The sequence below is a fragment of the Pezoporus flaviventris genome, unplaced genomic scaffold (genome assembly GCF_033815535.1).
Source record: "Pezoporus flaviventris isolate CSIRO_AGI_PZ_B2104156 unplaced genomic scaffold, CSIRO_AGI_Pfla_v1 ptg000228l, whole genome shotgun sequence".
In the NCBI taxonomy this organism is placed as follows: Eukaryota; Metazoa; Chordata; class Aves; order Psittaciformes; family Psittacidae; genus Pezoporus; species Pezoporus flaviventris.
Genome location: NW_026892776.1, coordinates 714,936 through 738,022, shown reverse-complemented (window position 1 = coordinate 738,022; position 23,087 = coordinate 714,936). Strand labels below are relative to the sequence as shown.

Sequence of the window (23,087 nt, the reverse complement as noted above, 5' to 3'; positions counted from 1 at the left end):
TGGATCTAAGGCAGAAGCTCTTCCCTGTGAGGGTGCTGAGGCACTGGCACAGGGTGCCCAGAGAAGCTGTGGCTGCCCCATCCCTGGCAGTGTTCAAGGCCAGGTTGGACACAGGGGCTTGGCGCAAGCTGCTCTATGGAAGGGGTCCCTGCCTGTGGCAGGGGTTGGAGCTGGAGGAGCTTTAAGGTCCCTTCAACCCAACCCATTCTATCATTGTAGGACACAGCATCCCTGCCACTGCCTCAGTGTCACTCAGCTGGGCTTGCCTGTCCTGTCTGTCCCTCCCTGACCCGCAGCGGTGCCTTCTGCTGCATGCAGGGACCTGCCAACATGCAGGGATGGGATTGTGCTGGGTACGCATCCGGCCTTCACTGCCTGACCCAGGCAGGACCCTGCCTGCATCGCCCTGCCAGCAGCTTCAGGGGCAGCCGGGATTGCTCAGCCACCGGCACAGGGCGACTGAGAAGTCTCCGCCCCGCTCCTATCCTGCACCTTGCTCTGAGGTCCCACATCCACCCTGTAGGACAGGGGCGAGCAGTGGGCAATGCTCTAGTGGAAGGTGTCCCTGCCCATGGCAGGGGGTTGGAACTGGATGATCTTTAGGTCCTTTCCAACCCAAACCATTCCATGATTCCATGATTTCACCTCACAGCACAACATATCCACACTCCTGCTCTTCTTGCAAGCAGCTGTGGCTTGCAGGGATGTATTTCCACCTCTACAAAGGTGGGGAAACTGAGGCAGGAGAAGCAGGTGCCCACAGGCAGGAAGGGCAGTGACAGAGCGGGGAGTGAACCCGAGCGCGGCCCCGCGCTGTGAAAGCAGCCGGTTATCAGCGCGAGCGCGATGCTCGGAGCGAGCAGCTTCCAGGAAAGGAAGGAAGTGTGGGGTCACCCCGCGCCGCTGCCGCCCTTTTCCAGCAAGCAGCCCAGCCCTGCTGATAACGGGGCCGTGCCGCCGGCCGCCCGGCAGTGTGGGGCCTCCAGCCACACCTGCACCCGAAACAGGAGATTTCCCCCCGTTTCCTCACCCATGAGAGCAGGTTGTGAACCTGGGGCTGATGCCACCCAGCTCTTGCATGGGGTGCAGAGCAGGATCACACATCCACAGTGCCCCATTTGCACCCCAGTGCTTCTCACTGGTGGGAACTGGGAGTCACTGAGGTTGCTCCTGGGCTGTGAAAGGGTGCGTGAAGGTGCTCATGGATGTGGTGCTGCCCTGGCACAAGGCAGGAACCCCAGTGCAGGGTTGAACTGGGCTGTGGCAGGGCAAGGGGGTGATGGGGATCTGCTGCTCCTGCTCCTCTCCCATCACTTCCCACTGGACACAGTTCCGGAGGCACCAGGCAGTCCCATCATCCTAGTGGGCCCTGCAGCAGCACCAGGGCAGGATCTGTGCCCCTGCCACCATCCTGCCATGTGAAGTGGCCCAGGAGAGAGCAGGGATTGGAGCCTGGAGCTTGCTCCACCCCGATACTGAGAATAATTACATGATTATGCGATTTGGAAGCAAAGTGCAGATTAATCTCTGATCTCGTTAGTCCGTGTTTTACCATCTGCTTTGTACAGGCAGGAGAAGCCCTCACCCCCCTGTAAGAGGTGATAAAAGCCCCCAGGGAGAGCTGAAGTCCCACAGGGAAGCATGACCCGGGTGCATTAGGACATGCGTGCTTTAGGAAACGGGTGTGCGGGGACCCGAGCACGTCAGGACAAGCAGATGCTACCCAAGGCACCAGCTGTCACCCACAGTCCCGATTCCTGGAAGTGAGGCTGGATCCGGCTCGGCGGCTGCGATGGGACTCCTCCTTTGACCAACAAGGGTGACGACAGCCACAAGCAACGCACTTCCCGGGGCTGCTGGAAGGGAGATGCCAGGGTTCAGGTCACGGGGAGAGGTTTCTTATAGTCCAGGTGGGACAAAGAGATGGAGTGATCGCACTGAGGGCACGCAGGGGGTGTGTGGCAGCTGAGGGGATAGCCCCGCATCCCCTGGGCCCCTCAGGGGCTCCCCCCATCTCCTCCACTCAGGATTTTTTTGCTGAGCAGGCAGGGAGGGTGAGCTCTGCCTTTATTATGCTCTTGCCAAGGGGCCTGTGCCTGCCCCGGCTGCAGAGCCAGGCCCAGCCTCTGCTCCAGAGCTGCTCCAGAGCTCTGCACCCGGCACAGGGAGAGCCTGGTCTACAGACTGCCCTCATGGGAATGGCACTGGGCTCCCACCAAGATTTTTTCAGGCTGGGGGCAGCACCATGGCCCGGCTCCCTTGGGCACCCAGAGCTCCCTGGAGTGATGCTGGGTAGGAACTGGTACCCAGGAACCTCCATGTCCCCAGTGGGGCTGAGCCACCAGCACAGAGCCTGTGTCGTGGGCATTGCAGGACGCAGGGGATGGTGTTTGGGGGTTCCAGTGTCCCTCTGAGCTGTGCAAAGGGACAAAGGGCAAACCTAATTGCCCATCAGCTATCCCGGGGTGACCATTGTGACCCATCCATCCCATCTCCCCACCGTCCATCCCAATTCGGCCTCCTCCAGTTTGGAGCCAGCGTCCGGCCACCCAGGAGCCTCCCCTTTTCCAGGCGCAGACAAAACCCTCTCCTGCGCTCCAGGGCCACGTGCTGGCTAAAGCCCGGGAAAAGATGAAAGGGATTTCCCGGCTGACCTCCTCACCCCGCACTATTTGCACCTCCTTTCCCGCACGCAGACAGACATTTTTCCCATGCTCAGGGGGTCAGCGCCCTCCCTGCACTCCCAGCCGGAGCAATGCCAGGAATGTACCTGGGAATAGGCAGGGGTCTGCAGGGCGGAGGGGGAAGAGGAGAGCTGGGCACCCTCAGCTCCTCCATCAGCCACCAAAATCATTTTCATAACCTTTAAAAGGTGCTTTTCTCATGCAAACACTGCAGAAGGAAAACCTGTTGCAGCGGGGCAGCCTGAGCCTTGGGTGTACATACAGCCTGTGCTCCTCAAGTGCTGCCAGCCCATGGTCATGGGGCCAGATCCTGAGCCCCTAGGCACAGTCAGGGGTCTCCCTTGGGTGCAGGGTCCTCCCTGGTATAGCCATAGGCAGCACTTGGGTTGATCCCATCCACATCTTCCTTGGCTTGCAAATCATTTTTTTGCCCTTTCATCCCCTTTTCGGGGTGGAATAAGCCCATCTCCAGCCCCCCTCCTCCTGCCTCAGTTTTCCTGGGCTAAATCAGGGAGGACAGCCTGTCCCTAGCATACAGTCCCTGGAAGAGGAGCCCCGTTGCTGCAGCACGTGCTGGCATGGTCTGATCCTGCAGCATCCTTTGGACCAGTCTGGGTGCTGCACTTCCATGCTGTGACAGTCTCTTCCCAGCTGTCAGATCAGAGATGGAGGATAACAGGGAATAACACAGGAAAACAGCGTTTCCCTCCCCTCCTCCCCACCTTGACCTTGTATCACCCAAAAGAGCAATGAAGGGGAAATGAAAATGAACAGTTTTGGGACAAAACCTGGGCTTGGCTCAGGAGATGCTTGGGATGATGCCAGAGGGTGATGCCAGGTCTGGAGGCTGCTCCCATCACCCAGCAAGGTACAAAACCTGAGCCCAGGCTTAGTACTGAGCCCTTGCCCCCTCACAGAGCCCTATGTTTCTGGCTGCCCCTTTCCCTTCCCTCTTGGGGAAGAGGATTTTCCTGCCTGTGCACAGGGATGATCCGGGCAGCTGCAGCTCAGGGGAATGGGAAGGATGGGAAACCTCTTGGGGCCACGGGAGGACAGAGTGTGGAAGCCAGGACACCCCGTGCATGCAGGAGACACCCCAGGACACACTGGCTGCTGGGACCTCGCTGCAGAGGGGATGTGGGGGGAAAGCTCAGGGGAGCAGGGGGCAATCGCCTCTTTGTGCTCATGGGGAAGGGATGTGGGTGACACATGGTGGGATCCCCACCTTCACCCCCATGAATCCCTCTTTGCCCTTTTGCTCTGCAAAGGGGTTTGCTTGTAAACAGCAGCCCCTGGGTAACACTTTAATCCCTCGCCTCTTGGCTATTATTCATCCCCAGCTAACCTAAAAGCCTCCCCCTTTTTCTCTGCGAGGCACCCCCAGAGCAGAGGAAATTCCTCAGCCCTGACGTGATGTGAAACACGAGCGGCTCGGCCCCAGCCGCCCCCTTCTCTGCCCCAACCTACCCGGGCCATTTCCCAACCCAGGTTTCCCTGTAGCATCCCAATCCAGCCCCCCCCCCCCCCGCCTTCCCTCTCCTTTTTTTCCCCCAACCACCCTTTTCTGCTTTAGACATTGTAACCCGAGAGGCTGGAAATGCAGCTCCTTTCATCTTCCATTTCCCACATCCTGAGAGTCTGGGGAGAAGGAGCCCACCCAGATGAAGGAATCCCAAATATGTGGCTCCCTCCACCTCCCCATCCCCTCGGCCGCCCCCCGTGCAGCTCCATTCACAAAGCACATTAGCCATGCTGCCGCCTCCCCGCACACCTCGCCCCAAAAGCCCGCGCTAAAAAAGCCAACATACAAAAAGAAGTTGAAATTAAGAAGAAGAAATCCTCGGGTCTGCTCGCCCCAGGGAGCAGGATGGGTCCCTGCACCTCCTGCCCTGCTCGCAGGTCCCATCGTCTTCCTAAACCAGCAGGGATTGGCACCCAAAGGCCAGGACTGGGTCATGGCTTAGGGGCTTTATCAAGTGCTCCAGCACATCAGTGAGGACCTTCCCCCTCCTTGTCCTTAGGTGACTCCAGCCCCAGGATGGGATATGGGGTTCCCAAGCTGTCACTGCTGCTCTGGGGGCTCAGATGGGTTAGGGGTGACCACAAGGACCCAGATGGGGAGGGGAATCAACACCTTGCAGCTGCCCTGGCCCCCAGCATCCATGATCTCAATCCATGGCTGGGGGGAGCACCAGCATCTCCGAGCACCCCAGGATCGGCTGCATGCTGCAGGTTGATGCCCACCACCCGCACCACGATGATGCTGAGGGATGAACACTCATTTTATTGCGCTTATAAAGCCACCACTGGGACACGAGGGCACCTTGTCACCGCCATAGAGGTGACTTCAAGCGGGTGACGGCACGTTGGGGTGTCCCAACCGCAGCACCCAGGGCCTGGCCGAGGGCAGCGCCCGCTTCCTCGCCGGTGTGGCAGGGGCTTGCTCACCACACGTAGGTGGGAGCATCTTGGCTGAGGAAGCTTCACGCTTTCCCTGAGCACCAGCAGGTTCCTGCGGCCGCCTCACGCCCCACGCCCTGGCCCAGCCGGTTCTGCGGGCGCCCGAGCCCAGCGAGCCACGAGCAGACCCAGCCAAGGTCATGCAGTGACTCAAAGCTCATGCTTGGAAAACCACAGCCTTTCTGTGTCATGGCTTTAATAGCCCCACCGTCCTCCCCTCCCTCCTCCAGGGATGCTGTCCCATCTGGAGGGGGGTGCTCGTGTGGCTGATGTGGGGTTGTGCTCATGGCTTGGCATTGACCTTGCTGTTTTGTTTGCAGTTTTAACTCTCCACGAGCTGCAACTTTACCACCCCTCCACCCCAGGGACTCCTGGGCAGCGAATCTTCCCTCTCCACCCCCTGAGTGTGATACCCTGGCCCTCTCCATTTTCACCTCTTTGCTAATTGTGCTGGCGGGGAAGGCGAGGGGGAGGAAGTACAGAAAGTAAACTGGGAAAGCAACACAGCAGCTCCAAGGGCCCAGCACAGCAATCAAGCGATAAAGCAGTAATTAAGCCTGATTATCATGCAAGGCAGCCCCGGTTAGACTGGAATGCCACTGAAGAGCCCCAAAGCTGCCAGGATTGTTTGCAGGGCTGAGAACTGATCTTTTGATGTCTGCTGGAAGCTCCTTTCCTGCAGACCTGCCACCAGCTCCATGTGCCACCCGGGGGTCCTGCTTCTTCCCAGGCACGGTCCTGCACTTGGGTTTTAACTCCCTGCAAGACTTATGCCACCTCCTCTGAGCTGCAAACTGCTCCCTGGGGGTCAAGCCTTGGGTTTGACCCAAGGGTGGGAAGAGAGCCTGGATCAGGGATGCTGAAAGACCTGTTGTTCTGCTCAGACATCCATGTGTCCATGCAAGTGCTAAAAGACACAGGCTGCTCTTCTGCATCCATCTTTGGTGGCTTTCATCCTGGAGGAAGAGGGCTGGGAGAAGAGGTGATCCCTATGGACAAGGGCAAAGCAGGTAGCCAGCAGGATGGGGTTTGTTTCATGTTAGTTTGAATGCCTGACACATCCCAATGGCCTCACCCGGGTTGGGAGGGGAAAGGTGAGTATGTGGGATGGGCCTGGGGGGGAAAGATGGCTTCTAACCCCGGATTGGGGTCATCTGGGTAACAGGGATGGGTTATTCTGGAGAGAGATGGATTTGGGTGGGAAATGGGGCCACATCCCATCTCTGCATGGCCAGGGCATGGAGAAATGTCTCCCCATCACCTCCAAGATGGGGGTTTTCCCTAACCTAGGAGGGATGCAACCCCTGGGCACGGGCAGGAAGAGTCCTGCTGACTCAGCCCCCCAAGGCAATGGGCAGGTTTCCACACAAGGATGATCTGGCCCCAGCTCATCCAGGCTGCAAGACACGCTGCTCCCATCCACGCTAATGAGCAGGTTGGGGCAGAGTGAGGACAAGGCTACACCTCCCAAGGAGGTCAGGGGAAGGCAGCCCCCAGGAAGGCCCAGCAGCTCCGGGTGAGCTTTGTTTGTCAATAAAGAGCTGGGTTTCCAGGGCACCCCATCCTTACCTTTCATCATCCTGGCAAAGAACTTGATAATGGGTTTGGGGCCAGATGCTAAGTCACCCCGTCCCATGGGTGAGCACTGACTGGCAGAACCAGTTGTCCCAAATATGCCTGGGTGCTGGGTGGGAATAAGGCAGGAGAAAGGCCCTGCCCGCCCCTCTCCTCCGCCCTCAACTTGCATCACCCCAAATAACAACAATAACATACATAAAAATAAATAGGGGAAAATAAATAATAAAAAAAAAAAAGGATGAAGGGTGCAGGGTCAGATTTTCCAAACTTTTCGCCAAAATCAAATGCCACCTTCTGAGTAAAAAACAATGTAGGTTTTTCAGGTTTTAGGTTTTTGGTTATCTCAGTTCCTGAAAGAGGATGTGCTGCGTTCCTGGTAAATCTAAAGGAGGCAACAGCGGTGGCGAGCGCTTCCTGGCTGGTGCGCGAGCTGAGCCACAGCTCCAGGCACCACTTTGGGGGTTACTTTTTGGTTGTGTTTTATTCTTTATTTTTCTTTCAAGAAATACTAAAGGAGACAGGAGCTCACCAGCGTTTCCAGTAAATCCCATTCGATTTCAAGCAATTCATCCCACAAGTATGTGTGGGATGCTGGGAACTCCTCGGTTTCATTCGGGCGAGAGAGTCCAGATGGGCTTCGTCTGGAATAATTCAGCGCCCGGTGGCTGGAGCTCTTTGCTCTAAATGCTAATAGAGTGAGTAATCAGAGACCTCCATCCAGTAAATTATTTATCTTATCTCTGGAACTCGGGAAAGCATCTCAGCCAGCGACTTCTGCGGAGGAAAACAGGGAAAACCGCGTTGATAGACAAGAGTCCCAGCTGGCATCGGCACTTTTACTAGAAAAGGGAAAAGTTTAGACACTCGTTTGCCCGCGATGAAGTAACGGCGGCGCGGGGGGAGCGGGCGGGATGGGGGCCGGGAAAGGCCGGGCACCGCTGGCGAGCGGCGAGGCTGCAGGGAAAAGGGATAATGTGAGGAACGAGCTCCACAGGGAGGGCTCGGACAGGAAGCGCCGCGGCTCGGTCGCGGGGGTGATGCCGCTGAGAGCGGGGACGCGACCCGCAGCCGGTGCCTCCCCGGTGCCCCCAGCGCCGGGGCTCCTCCCGCCACCCCGCGGGACTCCCGCGCCGCTCCGCTCTCCCGCTCCCGGCAGTGGCGGCGCTGGGCGGGCCCCGCCGCTGGCTGTGGCGCGGCAGCACCGCCCCCTGGCGCTCCCCGGCCCGCCCCCAGCCCCCGCTACGCCCGGGGCCGGCCGGGGGCCGCCGCCACACACGGGGCCCGGCGCCGCGCGGAGCAGCCGGGCCGCGGCCGCTCCCTCACCGCCCCGCAGCCGCCGCGGCCGCCTCCGCCCCGGGGCTGCCCCGCCCGGCCCCGGCCGCTCGGCCCCGCGACTGCCGGCTCCGAGCCACCGGAGCCCGGTGCGGCTGCGGAGGTGCCGGGACCGGCCCCGGTCGGGCGAGGGGACCGGGATGCTGCTCTCGAAAATTAGCTCGTTGGCCCATCTGCGCTCCGGGACCGGCGGGGAGCTGCACGCCGCGAAGCTGCAAGCGGGTAAGGGCGGTAACTGCCCGGCTCCGCTCGGCCCGGGGCGGCGGGTAGGGGCCGGTTGGAGCCCCGGCTGCAGCGGTAACGGCCGCGTCTGGCGCGCAGGGAAGGAGAAGGAGCCCCTGGAGCAGCTTTACCGCGTGGGACCGCTGCTGGGGAGCGGCGGCTTCGGGTCCGTGTACTCGGGGGTCCGCCTGTCCGACAGCGCCCCGGTAAGTGGCGGGGCCGGCGCTGGGGCGGGGGGAGGCGGCGCGGCGGGGGCCAGCTCAGCCCAACGCTGCCCTTGGCTTGCAGGTGGCGATCAAACACGTGGCTCGGGACCGCATCTCCTCGTGGGGCGAGCTGGTGAGTGCGGGACCACCGGGACAGCGGGAGGGGAAACCGGGAGTCACCGGGGAAGGCGGAGCAGCCGGGTGGGGGATGCCCGGTACCGATGGGACCGAGCAGGGCGGCACCGGAGCATCCTCGTGCTAGGGGAGCACGGTACTGTTGTGGCCAGACAGGAGGGCACTGGAGCGTCCGCTGGACTGGGGGATGCCCAAGCACCGTTGGGGCTATGCTGGTGGACAGACGAGCTTTCCCCTGGTTGGGGGATGCCTGGCACTTGTGGGGCTGGGCAGGAGAGTACCAGAGTATCCGTTGGACCAGGAAATGCCCAAGCACCATAGGGGCCGGGCAGGGGGACAGTGGAGCTTTCCCCAGGTTGCAGGATGCCCAGTACCAGTGGGGCCAGGCAGGGCAAAACAGCAGCAACCGCAGGGCAGGGGGCACCAGACCCCTGGCGCAGCATCAGCCCAGCTGATGGCATCATGGTCCCCCCGCAGCCCAACGGCACTCGAGTACCAATGGAGATAGCCATGCTGAAGAAGGTGGGCTCTGGCTGCAGCGCCATCATCCACCTCCTGGACTGGTTTGAGCTGCCCGACAGCTTCGTGCTGGTGCTGGAGCGTCCGGAGCCGTCGCAGGATCTGTTTGACTTCATCACGGAGCGGAGGTTCCTGCCTGAGGACCTGGCGCGGGGGCTGTTCCTCCAGGTGCTGGAGGCTGTGCGACACTGCCACAGCTGCGGCGTCGTGCACCGAGACATCAAGGACGAGAACATCATCATCAACCTGTCCACCGGAGAGCTCAAGCTCATCGACTTCGGCTCCAGCACCTTCCTCAAGGACACAGCCTACACCGAATTTGACGGTGAGCCCGGAGCTGGGGGGATGCTCCCGGTCCCGGGCAGTGCAGGGCCCAGCCTGGCTGGGCACCGGCAGTTCCCTGCATTGCTGGAGGGGGAGTTCATTCTCTAGCAGCTGCCAAGCAGCTTTTTGGCGCGGGGCGGATGTTGTGAAACGGGAGCCGACAGCCTCTGCCACCCGCCCTGCCCCTGGCTGGGGGTTGCCAAACCCGTGCTGGGGCCGGTTGGGTTTGCAGGCATGGAAGTGCTGGGGCTGCTCCGCTCCCTTCGTCTGCCGTGGCTTGTTATGATTTCTCAGTGGCTGAGGTGGGGGCAGGCGGGTTTTCCCCCCGTAAGGGTCGGTGCTCCCCCGGTTCCGTGCTGCCATCTTCCGGCACCCGCGGCTTTTCCTTACAACCCAAAGTTTGTCAACAAGAGTCACGTGCTGATGACGGGGAGCGGGTGACACGGTGTGTGTGTCCCCATGGGGCCACTGGTGCAGCCTCTGTCATCCCAGGGATGCATCCTCCTGCTGAGCTGTGCCTGTATCCCATAGGAACACGCGTGTACAGCCCACCGGAGTGGGTCCGCTACCACCGCTACCACGGCCGTCCAGCGGCCATCTGGTCACTGGGCGTGCTGCTTTATGACATGGTCTGCGGGGACGTCCCCTTCGAGCGTGATGAGGACATCATCGGTGGGGAGCTCTTCTTCCGGCGCCGGGTCTCTGTCGGTGGGTACCCGGCCTCGTGGCACAGGGGAGAACGGGATTTAGGAGGTGTCTCCGGCCACACGAGCATTGTGTGACTCACGGCGGGTCCTGCTTCTCTCCCCAGAGTGCCAGCACCTCATCCGGTGGTGTTTATCCCTGCACGCTTCCGACAGACCATCCCTGGAAGACATTTTCAACCACACGTGGCTGCAAGCCCTTCACCTGCCCCAGGAGACAGCCGACATCCACCTGCACAGCCTCATCCAGGAGCCTGGCAAGTGACAGCTTCAGGCAGCTCCTGGCCAGAAGCAGCAAAGAATCCCAGACTTGTCCTGCTGAGCACAGAACTGAGCAAGGATCCTCAGATGCACCTCGCACAGCTTGTCCTGGACCTCGTCTTCCAAGCACCAGTGGCCGCCATCCAGCCCGGCTGCCCTGGACTTTGTGTTGTTCCGTTTAGTTTGCTTTGGTTTGGTTTGTTCTGGTTTGTTTTCTGGGGGGGGATCAGGGTTTGGCTTTGTCCAGTTTGGGTTTCAGGGGGACTGGGGTAGAGTTTTGGGGTTGGCTGTTTTTTTAGGGAGGTCTGGGATTTTGGGCAATTTGGGCTTTTTGGAGGGTGGGTTTTATCAGGGAGCTGGGTTGGGGGGTTGGGTGTAGTTCTTGTGTTTCGTTTTTTGTTGTTGTTTTGTTTTCTTTGTTTTGTTTCTGTTTCTGGGTTTGGAGGCTCCCAGGTGTCTCCTGACCTGCTGGATTCAGGAACACAAGAGGAACAGGGACCTTCTTGTGAGAAAAGCTTCAACAGGGAAGAACTGATGGCGGGGGGCAGGTCCAGGGTCGTGCCTCTTCTCCTCTGTCCCCCTGCTTGAGTGCCTTCAGTTGCCACCTGGGCTGTGCTGGAGGAAATACTTGAATTTTCCTACTCTGGTGCTTTCCCGAGACTCGCCTGGATGTACAGCTCCTTGCCAAGGAGCTCAGAGGACAGCGGGAGCCCAGCCGGGTGATGCCTCCTGTGCCTCCATCTCACGTGGATTTGTCTGGGGTTCCTTGCTTCTCTGTGCCCTCATGAATGCACAAACAATGCAAACCAACAGAGCTGTAAATATGGACAAAGTCAGAGAGGAGCAAAGTCTGTTGTACAGTTGTTAATAGTGCTAAGAATTGACCTTTTTTCTTGTTGCTCCAGGTTTGGTTTTTAACTTATTTTCATGAATTTGTTGTTTGTTTTGTTTTTTTTAAAGAGTTCTAGCCGGTGGGCAAAGTTATTTATTTATTTATAATTCCCATGGGTTTCCAACCCGCGCCTTGCTCCTGCAGCTGCTGATCCCCTGGTTTTCCATTTGGATCTTCCCTCCGTGTGTGTCCTGTGTCTGCCCCCAGCTCCGTAGTGTTCCTGTCAGCAGCCTGGCGGAGGTGTGGAGCAGCTCCTGCTCCCAGCTCCCTGTGCCCACAGTTGTGGTTGCTGGTGTTTCCCTGCCACGGGCAGGTTCTCAGTCTGCAGATGAGGTTTGGTTGTCTCCAGGGGTGTCTTGTTTGGGGCTGGGCCGGGGGAGCTGGCCCAGGCTGTCTGCATGTCAAGTCTTGATGTGTAGCCGAGTGTTGAGCCGGTGGGATTTGTGTTAATAGTTCATATTGTACAGGGGAACTCAGAAATCTTATTTTTTTTATGCGGTTTTAAATAAAATTGAACCACTTGATGTGATGGAGCCATCCATTTATCGCAGGGCGGGATGAAGGGATGTTGTGCAGGATGCAGGGCACTACACTGGCTACTGCAAGGACCACCAGTGTGTGTCCCACAGGGACTGACTCAAAGGCTGCTGGGCCGCGTCAACCAGGACCCGCAGCTGAAAGCACCAGGGGGAAGGCTGGATCCATCCCTCGGCAGGATGTTTCCGGCATCCACTGCTCCTGCCAGGTCTCTTGGAGTGATCAGGGTGCTGGAGCCCTTTCCGTTTCCATCCGTCCGCAGGCTGGTGTGGAGCATGTGCTGGGTTTGCCAAGTAAACAAACATCAAAGCACCCCGATGAGACGCCGGATGTTGTCGGCCAAATTCAGTTTTGGTAAGGCAGATCCTGCTGCTCCGGCTCTGCTGGCGCAGAGCGGAGCGGGTGCTGCATGCTGGGTGCTGGTGGGTGAAGGAAGCCACCACGGGCTGTCCCCACCTCCAGCTCGGCTGCGGTGAGCGCAGAGCCAGAGGAAGTTGATGTTGGGATTACGAGAAGTCAGTCAGCAGTGGTTAACGCTTCACTCGAGCTTTTAATCTCCAAACTGTCAAACCCCGCTTCCAGCTCTGCGGTGCTTTGGTGTCAGGGCTGCTGGGTTTGGGTCCTTTGTTAATTTGTTGTTCTTTCTTGGGATTCTATCATTCTGTTAATTTTTGCGCTGAATTTGAAGCACTGCTCCTGCTTGACCTCCTGGTCCCCTGCTGCTGTGTGCACAGTGCTGTCTGCTCAAAGAAGGGGCACGTTTCCCTTTCTGCAGGTTGCTTTCCAACCTACAGTCACCTTGCAGCTCGAGCACAACAGGACCCTCCTTCCCTTGGCTTGCCCCAGGACCCTCCTGTTTAAAACGCAGGCAGCGATCCCTTTCCCAGCTCACCCCGGGCTGGCCGGCATCACTCTCCGAGCCATGGGGCTGCTATGGGGAGGATGAGACAGGGAGCCCTGGAGGCAAGCACCAGCCTGGCGTGTGACTGGTGTGTGGGTCACTGCTGAGCCGCTGCCTTCTGCAGAAATCTTCACTCTGGGTTTCTGCTTTCTCCTTTTTAACTCAGCTGCATCTTTGGTCTCCTCTTTGGGGCTGTGAGGAGCAGGAAGCGCGGCTCCAAACACCTTCAGAGCTCAGGCCTATTTCGAGATGTGGCTTGTATTGAACCTCCTCTCTCACTTCTGCCCCGGGCCCTCCGGGAAGCCGCTCTCAGGCAGCACCAAACCTCCCCCGGGCTGCCGTGGCTGTGAGGGGCCCGGGCCCCTCGGGTGGCCGCCATCTCCCCTAGCACCCCAAAGCACTATCGCAGCCAGCGCGGCTGCAGGCTGAGCTCGGCCCAGCCCTTCCCGTCGGCGCTCACCAACGGCTGGGCTGTTTCTTAGAAACCTCGCCGCAGAAGAGCCGAGCAGCCCCAGCAGGGGCTGGGGGCTCGCAGGGACACGGGGTTTGTGCCTTTGCTGCTGGTTTTGTCCCCACTGGGCTTGTCCTGCAGGAAGGGAAGAGGGGCATCGTGGCCGCTGACATGACCCCACAGCTGAGCACCCTCTAGTCCTGCCCGGGCACCATCCTGTCCTTCCAGATACAAGCTTGTCCTGCCAAGGTACCACCTTCTGGGGTCAGAGGCCAATCTTGTCCTTCTAAGGTGCCATCTTGTCCTTCTAAGGTGCCATCTTGTCCTGTCTGGTGACCAAGTGAAGCCAAGTTTTGGGTGCTGGAAAAGGATCTTGTTTGATCCCCTGTTCTCTGCTTTTCCTGTGCAGTGAGACCTTCACAGGGCCAAGAGCCACCAGATCTTTCACCCTTTTCCAAGCTGTTGGTGCCCTTCCTCCAGGGTAATGGTTTTGTGTCCTCAATCAACCTTTTTCTTACGGTTAGGAGGGGGTTAAGCAACCCCAAAACTGAAACAACAGCTCCCGTTTCACTCTGAAGCAGCCACTTCAGCCAACCTGGAGTGACGCGTAACACGTGCGTGTCTGAGTGATGAGCAGAGGAACAGGGATCTCACCCCGCCACCAAAGCTGTGAGGCAAACAGGTCCCACAGACCGTCCCTGAAGACATTTACACCGGCTGGAGTCTGCCTCTTGATGGTGATTTTGTGCTCGCTGGGCTTGTGCTGCAGGAAGAGAAGAGGGGCATCGTGTCCCCTGACAAGGTCCTGCTGCTGAGCACCATCTAGTCCTGCCCGGGCGCCATCTTGCTTTTCCAAGTTACACTTTTGTCCGGCCATCTTCCGGAGCCAGGGCACAATCTTGTCCTTCTGAAGTACTGTTCTGTCCTGCTAAGGTACTGTCTTGTCCTTCTAAGGTGCACCCTCTTGTTTCGTCCTTCTAAGGTATTACCCTGTCCTTCTAAAGTACACCCTCTTGTGCCCAGGCTCCATCTTGTCCTGCCTGGGCGCCATCTTGTTCTCCCTCATTTAGTATCTTTTCCTGAGGCAGGGCTGGAAGAGTCCTGCCCGGGCACAAGCTTGTCCTGCCTGGTTTCCATCTTTCCCTGCCCAGTTGATACCTTGTCCTTCTGAAGTACAATTTTGTCCTGCCAAGGTGCCATCTCCTGGCGTCAGAGCACAGCATTGTTCTGCTAAGGTCCCATCTTGTCCTGCCTGGGCGCCATCTTGTCCTGCCTGTGTGACCGAGTGCAGCCAAGTTCTGGGTGCTGGAAGAGGATCTTGCTGGATCCCTGTGCTCTGCTTTTCCTGGGCAGTGAGACCTTCACAAGGGCAAGAGCCACCACATCCGTGTCCCAGACCTCTGCCATGGGGAAGGAGCCATGGCAGATGAGATGGGAGACCTGAAGACCTGCAGCCGCGGCACGGCTGCCCATGGCTCCCCTCCATGCTGCCCATCACCAGCACATTGTGGCACAGGGACTGCACACATGGACTGGAGGAGAGGAAAAGGGTTTTTCACCCCTTGTTTCCCCTTGATGGGGAGTTCACTGCCCTTTGGTAGGAGAGGATAAGGACATCACTCAGACCGAGTGAGTTCCCGGGGCTTTATATGAGAAAACCCCCTACTTACTCACTGTAAAAAGCCTACTGTAAAACCCTTTCCCTGTGTAAGTTGAGTCAAACGCAGCAGCTTCAGCTAATGAAACATGTTTTTAAAGGGGCTTATCCCAGTGTTTCTTTCATCCTTTTCCCAGCTTTGGTGCCCTTCCTGCAGGGTCATGGTTTTGCGAACTCAGTCACCGTGTTTCTCAGTTAGGAGGGGGTCAGGCAAGCCCCCGACCGAAACAACACGTCCCGTTTCACACCGCAGCAGTCACCTCACCCACCCGAGCTGGAGCACCGGCACGCGCGTGCACCTGGGGGGCAACCCCGGCACCCGGCGGGGCTTAAGGAAAACAAGGGGAAACGCGAGGAATAAGCTCCCCGCGGCGGGCTCGGACGCGGAGCACCGCGGGGATGCTGCCGGTGAGCGCGGGGCCGTGACCCGCAGGCCGGGGCTCCCGCGCTGCTCCGCTCTCCCGCTCCCGGCAGTGGCGGCGCGGGGCGGGCCCCGCCGCTGGCTCTGGAGAGGCAGCGCCGCCTCCTGGCGTTCCCCCGCCCGCCCTCAGCGCCAGCTACTCCCGGGGCCGGCCATGGGCAGCCGCCGCCAGACGCGCGCTGCGGTTGTGGAGGTGCCGGGACCGGCCCCGGTCGGGCGAGGGGACCGGGATGCTGCTCTCGAAAATTAGCTCGTTGGCCCATCTGCGCTCCGGGACCGGCGGGGAGCTGCACGCCGCGAAGCTGCAAGCGGGTAAGGGCGGTAACTGCCCGGCTCCGCTCGGCCCGGGGCGGCGGGTAGGGGCCGGTTGGAGCCCCGGCTGCAGCGGTAACGGCCGCGTCTGGCGCGCAGGGAAGGAGAAGGAGCCCCTGGAGCAGCTTTACCGCGTGGGACCGCTGCTGGGGAGCGGCGGCTTCGGGTCCGTGTACTCGGGGGTCCGCCTGTCCGACAGCGCCCCGGTAAGTGGCGGGGCCGGCGCTGGGGCGGGGGGAGGCGGCGCGGCGGGGGCCAGCTCAGCCCAACGCTGCCCTTGGCTTGCAGGTGGCGATCAAACACGTGGCTCGGGACGCAGCAGCAGCCTCGCCTGTAAGGGTCGGTGCTCCCCCGGTTCCGTGCTGCCATCTTCCGGCACCCGCGGCTTTTCCTTACAACCCAAAGTTTGTCAACAAGAGTCACGTGCTGATGACGGGGAGCGGGTGACACGGTGTGTGTGTCCCCATGGGGCCGCTGGTGCAGCCTCTGCGATCCCAGGGATGCATCCTCCTGCTGAGCTGTGCCTGTATCCCATAGGAACACGCGTGTACAGCCCACCGGAGTGGGTCCGCTACCACCGCTACCACGGCCGTCCAGCGGCCATCTGGTCACTGGGCGTGCTGCTTTATGACATGGTCTGCGGGGACGTCCCCTTCGAGCGTGATGAGGACATCATCGGTGGGGAGCTCTTCTTCCGGCGCCGGGTCTCTGTCGGTGGGTACCCGGCCTCGTGGCACAGGGGAGAACGGGATTTAGGAGGTGTCTCCGGCCACACGAGCATTGTGTGACTCACGGCGGGTCCTGCTTCTCTCCCCAGAGTGCCAGCACCTCATCCGGTGGTGTTTATCCCTGCACGCTTCCGACAGACCATCCCTGGAAGACATTTTCAACCACACGTGGCTGCAAGCCCTTCACCTGCCCCAGGAGACAGCCGACATCCACCTGCACAGCCTCATCCAGGAGCCTGGCAAGTGACAGCTTCAGGCAGCTCCTGGCCAGAAGCAGCAAAGAATCCCAGACTTGTCCTGCTGAGCACAGAACTGAGCAAGGATCCTCAGACGCGACCATGCACGTCTTGTCCTGGACTTTTCTTTCGTTTTGATTTGGGGTTTGAGTCGTTTTTTTTATTGGGGGGGGGGGGGGGCACGGGCTAGGGGTGCAGTTTCATTTTGTTCATTTTGGGTTTTAGGGGGTCAGGTCCTTTTTTGGTGGGGTCAGACACTTGAGAGCCAAACCAGACACCATGCATCTTTCCTGTCCGGACAGATGGAGCCCCAGGTCATGGATGGGGTGAACTCAACAAACCTTTCTAGGATGGTCCGTAGGCTAAGGGAAGGTCTGTGTGTGTGTGTGTGTTTGTGTGTGTGTGTGTATATGTATATAATTTCTTGTACAGCTGTTAGTAGTGCTAGATCTGACCTTTTTTCTTGTTGCTCCATTTTTTTTAACTTATTTGGGGTTTTAACTTATTTCCATGAATTTTTTGGTTTGGTTTTGGTGTTTTTTTTTAAGAGTTCTGGCTCTTAAAGTGGTCAAAGTTATTTATTTATTTGTAATTCCCATGGATTTCCAACTCCTACAGCTGCTGATCCCCTGGTTTTCCATTTGGGTCTTCCGTGTGTGTAGGATTTGCGTTAATAGTTCCTTTTGTACAGGGGAATACAGAAATTTTACTTTTTTATGTGCATTTCCATAAAACCAAACTACTTGATGTGATGGAGCCATCCCTTTATCATGGGGTGGGATGAAGGATGCTGTGAGCGTGTGGGGTACCTAGCACCACATCACAACTACTGCGGGGACCACCAGTGTGTCTCCCACTGAGACGACTCTGAACATCCCACCAAAGCAATACAGGGAAGGCTGGATCCATCCTTCTGCAGGGACACCAGTGGGATCTGGCAATGCCAGCAGAATCGTGGAATTCTGCTGTTCCCAGGGGCTCCAGCTGTGGCCTGGAGGACCTCACCTTGTGAGGCAAAGATGGGGTTGGGACAGGTCATGGGTTTCCAAAGGCTGCCACAAGGGATGGGTTGGGGTGGTCCCAAGTGCAGCTTGTGAGTATGAAGGTGGGGCTGGCCTTGCCGTGCCAAGGGGCTCTATCTGGGGAAGGGGCTGAGGAGGGAATTTGGGGGTCCCAGAGGCAGCTGCCTCTAGCAGGGAGCAGCCGGTCCCTGCTGCAAGCAAGGATCTCCCTGAGCCATCCCTAACAGCACCCCAGCAGGTGGTACTGGGAGCTTGATGCCTCCATCAGCTGCATGTGTGAAAGCCTTGTGGTTGAGAAGTGTGGAGTTGCCTGTGTGGTGATGCATCTTCCCCCCCATTCCCAATCCCCTCAGCTGCACTACAACCTCAGGAATTCCTTTGGGTAATGAGTTGGATGGTGAAAAGTCCCTTGACTGTATCAGGCTCACAGGGGACCAGTGTACATAAAGGTGAGTAATGAGCAAATCTGACTTGGCTTTGAGTTTTAGGCAGTACTGGAACTCTGTTGCAGTGTATTTCCACTCATGCCTTTATTGGTTCTATGAACCATGAAAAGAAGTTAAACTTACTTCCTTCTAGACTCATGCTTTTCCCATCCCCCTTTCCCTGCCCTTCACCTTCCTTTTGTACTGTTTTTCTAGACAGCTCCATAAAACTGGCTCTGGGAAGAGCTGAGTGAGGACTGCCCCAGCATCACCTCTCAGTGTGGTTCCCCTGCTTGCCCTACTGGAACACCACATGCCTGAAGCAAGGTGAAGCCTCCTGAACACATCAGGGTTGGTTGACACTGATCATCCTGTTGCACTCCCCCTGCTTCAAATCAAACCCCAAGTGGCACTTTTCAGGAAGACTAAGAACACAGTAATAAGTTTAATGTACAAACCCAGACACTGCTGTATGTGGACAGCACTACATCTGTGCCAGCAGAAAGTAGGCTCCTGGGGGGTAAAAATACACTGAAGGCCTTGAACGTTCCTGCCCCTGCTCTGCTGAAGCAGAGGTGCTCAAGGCTCCAGGTCAGGTGTGTGGCTCCAATCTCATGCCAGACTGCAGCAGCAATGGCCTGAAGCCTCACTGCAGTCCCTCAAGGCTTTCCACAATGCTCCTGCAGGAGCTCCAGTCCCATAGCTCTGCTGTGACTCTCATGAGGTTCACAACAGGAAGCTTGTTTCCATTTCTGTCTTCTCTTGCTGCTCTTAGGACACTTCAGTGGAAGATGATCTTTTTATATTTGGAATTGGGGATCTGTCCTCGTGCCTTCAGCCTCCTGACCGCCTCCCGCATGTGTTTGGGCTGCAGAGGTGGCAGCTCCCCCCACTTCTCACACACGTCCAGTGCTACACATCAAAAACCAAGAAGAGTTCCCATAAGCAAGACAGTTAAGCTTAGCCCATCTCCTACTGTTTGAGCTTTAATTTTAAAGCCAACAGTTAACATTATCGTTTGGGGTTTACAGCTCATAGTTTAACACGCAAGAATGGGCTTCTCTTTGTCTGAGTGAAAAGTCAGTCCTAAGGGCATCAATACCAGACTAGAGTAAACCACTTAGCTACTAAGGCATATGCTGGTTGGAGACACATGCACTTACTCTTTAAACCTTCTGCTCTAAAGCCACCCCTGGGCTGGATGGTGTGTTTTGGGGTGTTGTGTATGACAGTAACGGAAGTGGACATACAGACCAGTTTCTTTTCTATCATTTCAAGTATCATTCACACCTCCTGCCAAGGATATAAAGCAGTTGAGCACAGGAAACAACCAAGGACAGCACTGAAGCTGCTTATAGAAACCACCTCAGGCAACACAGCACCTCAGAGACAGCAGCAGGCCCTGGTAAGGGTGACCCCAGCACACACACGCCACATTCTGCCTGGCAAGTCTATACAAACTGCTTGGCAGCAAAGCCTATGCCTCTTCCTCCTCCAGCCCAAGCAAGGAGGGACACAGCTGGTCAGCCTCCCAGCCCATGTCCCAGAAAGATCCTGGACCTTCCCATGAGCAGACAATATTTACAGGTTTAAGAGACTTAAATATCTAATTTCCCTCTGGGCTGAATTTATCCACAGCAGTACCAAGAGAAGATCCTTACTGCCCTGTTGCAGCCTGCTCACAGGCTGACTTGCAAGAGCTAACTTCTCAGAAGGGATAAACCAGGAGCTCAGTGGTCACCAGCCTCTGCTGATGGGTGAGCAGTGACACCAACAGGCTTAGAGGGGACTAATGGCAACACCATACACCACCCTTCTCAGCTTGGCTCTTAACCACAGCATTTGGAAGGTCAGAGGGTCCCATAGGGCAGCAACCAGGAAACATCCAGCTTTACTCCATTGTCCTGCTCTGCTGCATGCAATGCATTCCCCCATCTTTTTCACTTTCTCCTCAACATCTGCCACTTACCTTCCTCCACCACCTCCCCAACAAAGACCTTGGAAATGCCGGACATGGCGATAACCACATTCTGAGAGACAGAGGTGCCGGTGATGGACTGGATCAGCTGGACAAGAGGAGGAGAGTCAGCTGATGGTGAAGCATTTTAGCTCATATTTAGCAGTTTGAGCCTGGCAAGTATCAACTGACAGCTCATGAAATGCACAGAACAGCAGTGACCGATCTTTAGAATTAGATCTACAGGTCTGGGCACATGCTGGCTGTCAAGGTTTTAGCTTTGCTCGTTCAGCTGCTGACCCTGAACCAGGCACTGCTTCTTCCCATTGCCTCACGGCCCCCCAAACCAGCATCATTTTAAGTAGATTCTGATTTAACTGCATAAGCCATGCAAGGGCACTGAGCTGGGACATAATAAGATCAGCTGAGCCGAGGGCAACAGTCTGAGCCACAGGGGCTGAGATGCAACTGGAGGAGAGCACACCAAGGCCCAAATAAGACCCCAGCCAGTAAGGCTCAGCCTGCTTGCCCTGCTCAGACTCAGTCTGTGGTGAAGCATTACTGATTTCATACCCGTTTAATGGCAGCTTTGGGGAAAGCAGAGCGCCGATACATCTCATAACGGTTCAGCTGTTCTTCAGAAAAGGAAGAGACCAGTATTCTGCATAGAGAGCATTGATTATTTACAGCAAAAAATTACAATAGAAGCCCGAAGCCTTTCAGGCTGCTGCAACAGTCCTGCAAAGCCCTTTGACCCTCCCAAGCCTCCTGCAACACAGAGCCAGGAAGGGGAAGGCAGTGCTCAGGTTTGTAACACAAAGGGGCTGGGCCTGTTCAGGAGGGATCCGGGATGGAGCTGCAGCCACTGCTGACCACGGGCTCACACACGGATTCCATCACAGAATTACAAAATCCCAGACCGGTTTGTATAGAAGGGACCTTAAAGTTCATCCAGTTCCAACCCCCTGCCACGGGCAGGAACACCTTCCCAGGGAAAAACTTACTCCTTTTATCCAATCTGAACTTCCCCTGTTTCAGTTTGATCCCGCTGCCGCTTGTCCTACCGCTACAGTCCCTGATGAAGGGCTCCTCTCTGTATTCAATGATTACCGCACACCCTGAAGCAAACCCCGAGCACCGACGTCCCCCGGCCCCGCTGCGCTCCTGCACTCACTGCATTTTCTGGATCTCGTCCTCGTCCACCTTGTGCTTCTTCTCCTTCCTCTCCTTCAGCTCCAGCTTCACCTTCTTGGCCGCGGACGGCTGCAGGCTGGGGTCCTCCCCGTCCACCACCTCCCTCTCTGCGCTCCTCACCTGAGCGAGAGCGCAGCGGTCGGCTCGGCGTCCCCGCGGTCCGCCCGGATCCCGCTCCCCGCGTACCCGGCCCGGCCTCACCTCTCCGTCCGGCACGTCCCCCTTGGGCTCGCCGCCCCCACCGGCCTCTCCCGTTTCGCCCTCGCCTGCCACCTCCGCGGCCGCCGGCTCCTCCGCGGCCATGGCCGGGCCATCGTCCGAGGGGGACGGGGCCGCGGGCGGCGGCTCCTGCGCGGCGCCGGCCCCGAGCTCCTCCCGGCCCGCGCCGCCAGGGTCCGCCATCACGCTCCGAGCGGCGTCGCCTCCTGATGACGCAGCGCGACGGCTGCTGCGGGAGGACGCGGCGGGGCGGGGCCTGTCGCCAGGGCAACGGGTCAGCGGCTGCGGGGGGGCAGGGGGTGGGAAAGGGGGGACCGGGGTGGGAAGCGCTGGGGAAAGGGGGAGAGTGGAATGGGAACGGGTGGGGGGCCTTAGGAGACGGGGGTGGGAAGGGCTGGGGAACTGGGGGCACTGGGGTGGCCGGTGCTGGGGTACAGCAGTGGCCAGGGGCAAGCAGGGGGTGCGGGAGGGCGCTCTGAGAGTGGGGCTGGGGCCGGGACCGGGGGATCCCCTCCAGCCGTTCAAGTCCTTTGCATTGAACTGTAGTTGAAGCTGGATGTGGCAAGGAGCCGTGTTACAGCAGGTGTTCACCCACAGCCCCAGTCTGGGCCCAGAGGGACTGAAGTGACATAGACCTCCTCGAGGTATGGCTGTGGGTTTCCTGCTGGTTTTGTGTCTTGGAAGCTGTTGGAGGTTGGAGCAAGTTGGCACAGTCCGTCTCTTCCCACCTTCCCATTGCACATGGTCCACCCTGGCAGCAGGGAGCGTGGGTCGTGCTGGGAGAGCCCCTCCTTGGCATAGTGATTCTCACCCCACTGCTTTGTGTCTTTGTTGTGCTGGAAAGTGGGGTGCTAATATAGGGCTGCAGGATTCATCCCAGCACACAAAGACCTTTGGCAAAAGGTGCTAAATAAGTGAAATTTCCAGCCTTTGCGTATCCTCCTCCTCCGTGCTGTTTGCTGGTCCTGAGCCCTCCAGCATGAAGATAGCACTGCATGGGAAGGCCATAATGAACACTAAGTGGGTGTGTTGGACACCAAGGCCATGATCCCTGTGTGCAGCACAACACAGGATCAGGACGTGCTCCCCTCACCTTCCTCAAGTGCAAACCAAACTATAAAGGGCTTCCCCTCAAAACTGCTGGCGTCAACCCATGCTCATCCCCTTCGAGGGGGCAAGCAGCCATCTGTGAGGGCTCATACTGTTAACACTGTGTTCAAACAAACCATCTGACCATATCTGAATGATTTTTTATGCTGGCTTGTAGCATTACGCAGTGGATAACAGCTTCTAACTGCTTTACTTCCTTGGCATGCAATGCAGAATGGCACGCACCCCAGAGACTTCCCTGTGGGAAAACAGCTGCAAAACTGCTTGTGATTATTCATCCTCCCAATAAACACATGGAGGGAAAACTCTGGCAAAGATACTCTTTTATATACTCTTTTATATATACCCTCGTTTACATGCATGCCTCCTTTACATGCATACCTTCTGTATATACCCCCTGAGCTGGTGCCCACCATGGTTTACACCTGGCTCCTCCAGTCTATCAGAGATTTGGAAGATGGAAAATCCTAGAATCCCAGACTGGATTGTGTTGGAAGGGGCCTTAAAGCTCCTCCAGCTCCAACCCCTGCCACAGGCAGGGACCCCTTCCACTAGAGCAGCTTGCTCCAAGCCCCTGTGTCCAACCTGGCCTTGAACACT

At 57.8% G+C, this 23,087-nt stretch overlaps 3 protein-coding genes across 5 annotated transcripts; 2 read left to right on the top strand and 1 right to left on the bottom strand.

Moving 5' to 3' along the window:
* The first annotated feature begins 8,065 nt into the window (after window positions 1-8,065).
* PIM1 (Pim-1 proto-oncogene, serine/threonine kinase) lies at window positions 8,066-10,634 on the top strand. Of its 3 annotated transcripts, XM_061442509.1 has the most exons (6): window positions 8,071-8,276; window positions 8,376-8,482; window positions 8,565-8,615; window positions 9,095-9,461; window positions 9,992-10,168; window positions 10,272-10,634. In XM_061442509.1, the coding sequence occupies exons 1-6, from the start codon at window positions 8,195-8,197 to the stop codon at window positions 10,427-10,429; spliced, it is 942 nt and encodes a 313-aa protein (XP_061298493.1). In that variant the 5' UTR covers window positions 8,071-8,194; the 3' UTR covers window positions 10,430-10,634. The 3 variants fall into 3 exon arrangements, with proteins under 3 accessions (XP_061298495.1, XP_061298492.1, XP_061298493.1); XM_061442508.1 differs by having other exon boundaries at window positions 8,070-8,482; XM_061442511.1 differs by lacking the exon at window positions 9,992-10,168 and having other exon boundaries at window positions 8,066-8,482.
* Window positions 10,635-15,388: 4,754 nt separating this feature from the next.
* Window positions 15,389-16,713, top strand: LOC133262978 (serine/threonine-protein kinase pim-1-like). Its single transcript, XM_061442512.1, is given in 5 exon segments — window positions 15,389-15,596; window positions 15,696-15,802; window positions 15,885-15,911; window positions 15,914-16,310; window positions 16,414-16,713. Coding segments are annotated over 5 exon segments (771 nt in total). The 5' UTR covers window positions 15,389-15,514; the 3' UTR covers window positions 16,572-16,713.
* A 1,720-nt stretch (window positions 16,714-18,433) lies between these two features.
* On the bottom strand, window positions 18,434-21,585 carry TAF11 (TATA-box binding protein associated factor 11). The gene is made up of 5 exons (XM_061442514.1): window positions 21,360-21,585; window positions 21,139-21,278; window positions 20,538-20,625; window positions 19,977-20,073; window positions 18,434-18,919 (listed from the first exon to the last, which is right to left on the bottom strand). The coding sequence occupies exons 1-5, from the start codon at window positions 21,558-21,560 to the stop codon at window positions 18,789-18,791; spliced, it is 657 nt and encodes a 218-aa protein (XP_061298498.1). The 5' UTR covers window positions 21,561-21,585; the 3' UTR covers window positions 18,434-18,788.
* Between the last annotated feature and the right edge of the window lie 1,502 nt (window positions 21,586-23,087).

What these genes read in the sequence shown, in the direction of transcription:
- PIM1 (XM_061442508.1), top strand. Translation starts at nt 8,195, where the DNA reads ATGCTGCTCTCGAAAATTAGCTCGTTGGCCCATCTGCGCTCCGGGACC. An exon ending in AGCCTACACCGAATTTGACG is followed by an intron (nt 9,462 to 9,991) that starts GTGAGCCCGGAG and finishes TGTATCCCATAG; the next exon opens with GAACACGCGTGTACAGCCCA. An exon ending in CCGGCGCCGGGTCTCTGTCG is followed by an intron (nt 10,169 to 10,271) that starts GTGGGTACCCGG and finishes TTCTCTCCCCAG; the next exon opens with AGTGCCAGCACCTCATCCGG.
- TAF11 (XM_061442514.1), bottom strand. Translation starts at nt 21,560, where the DNA reads ATGGCGGACCCTGGCGGCGCGGGCCGGGAGGAGCTCGGGGCCGGCGCC. An exon ending in CCAAAGCTGCCATTAAACGG is followed by an intron (nt 20,074 to 20,537) that starts GTATGAAATCAG and finishes CCTCTTGTCCAG; the next exon opens with CTGATCCAGTCCATCACCGG. An exon ending in TGGGGAGGTGGTGGAGGAAG is followed by an intron (nt 18,920 to 19,976) that starts GTAAGTGGCAGA and finishes TTTGATGTGTAG; the next exon opens with CACTGGACGTGTGTGAGAAG.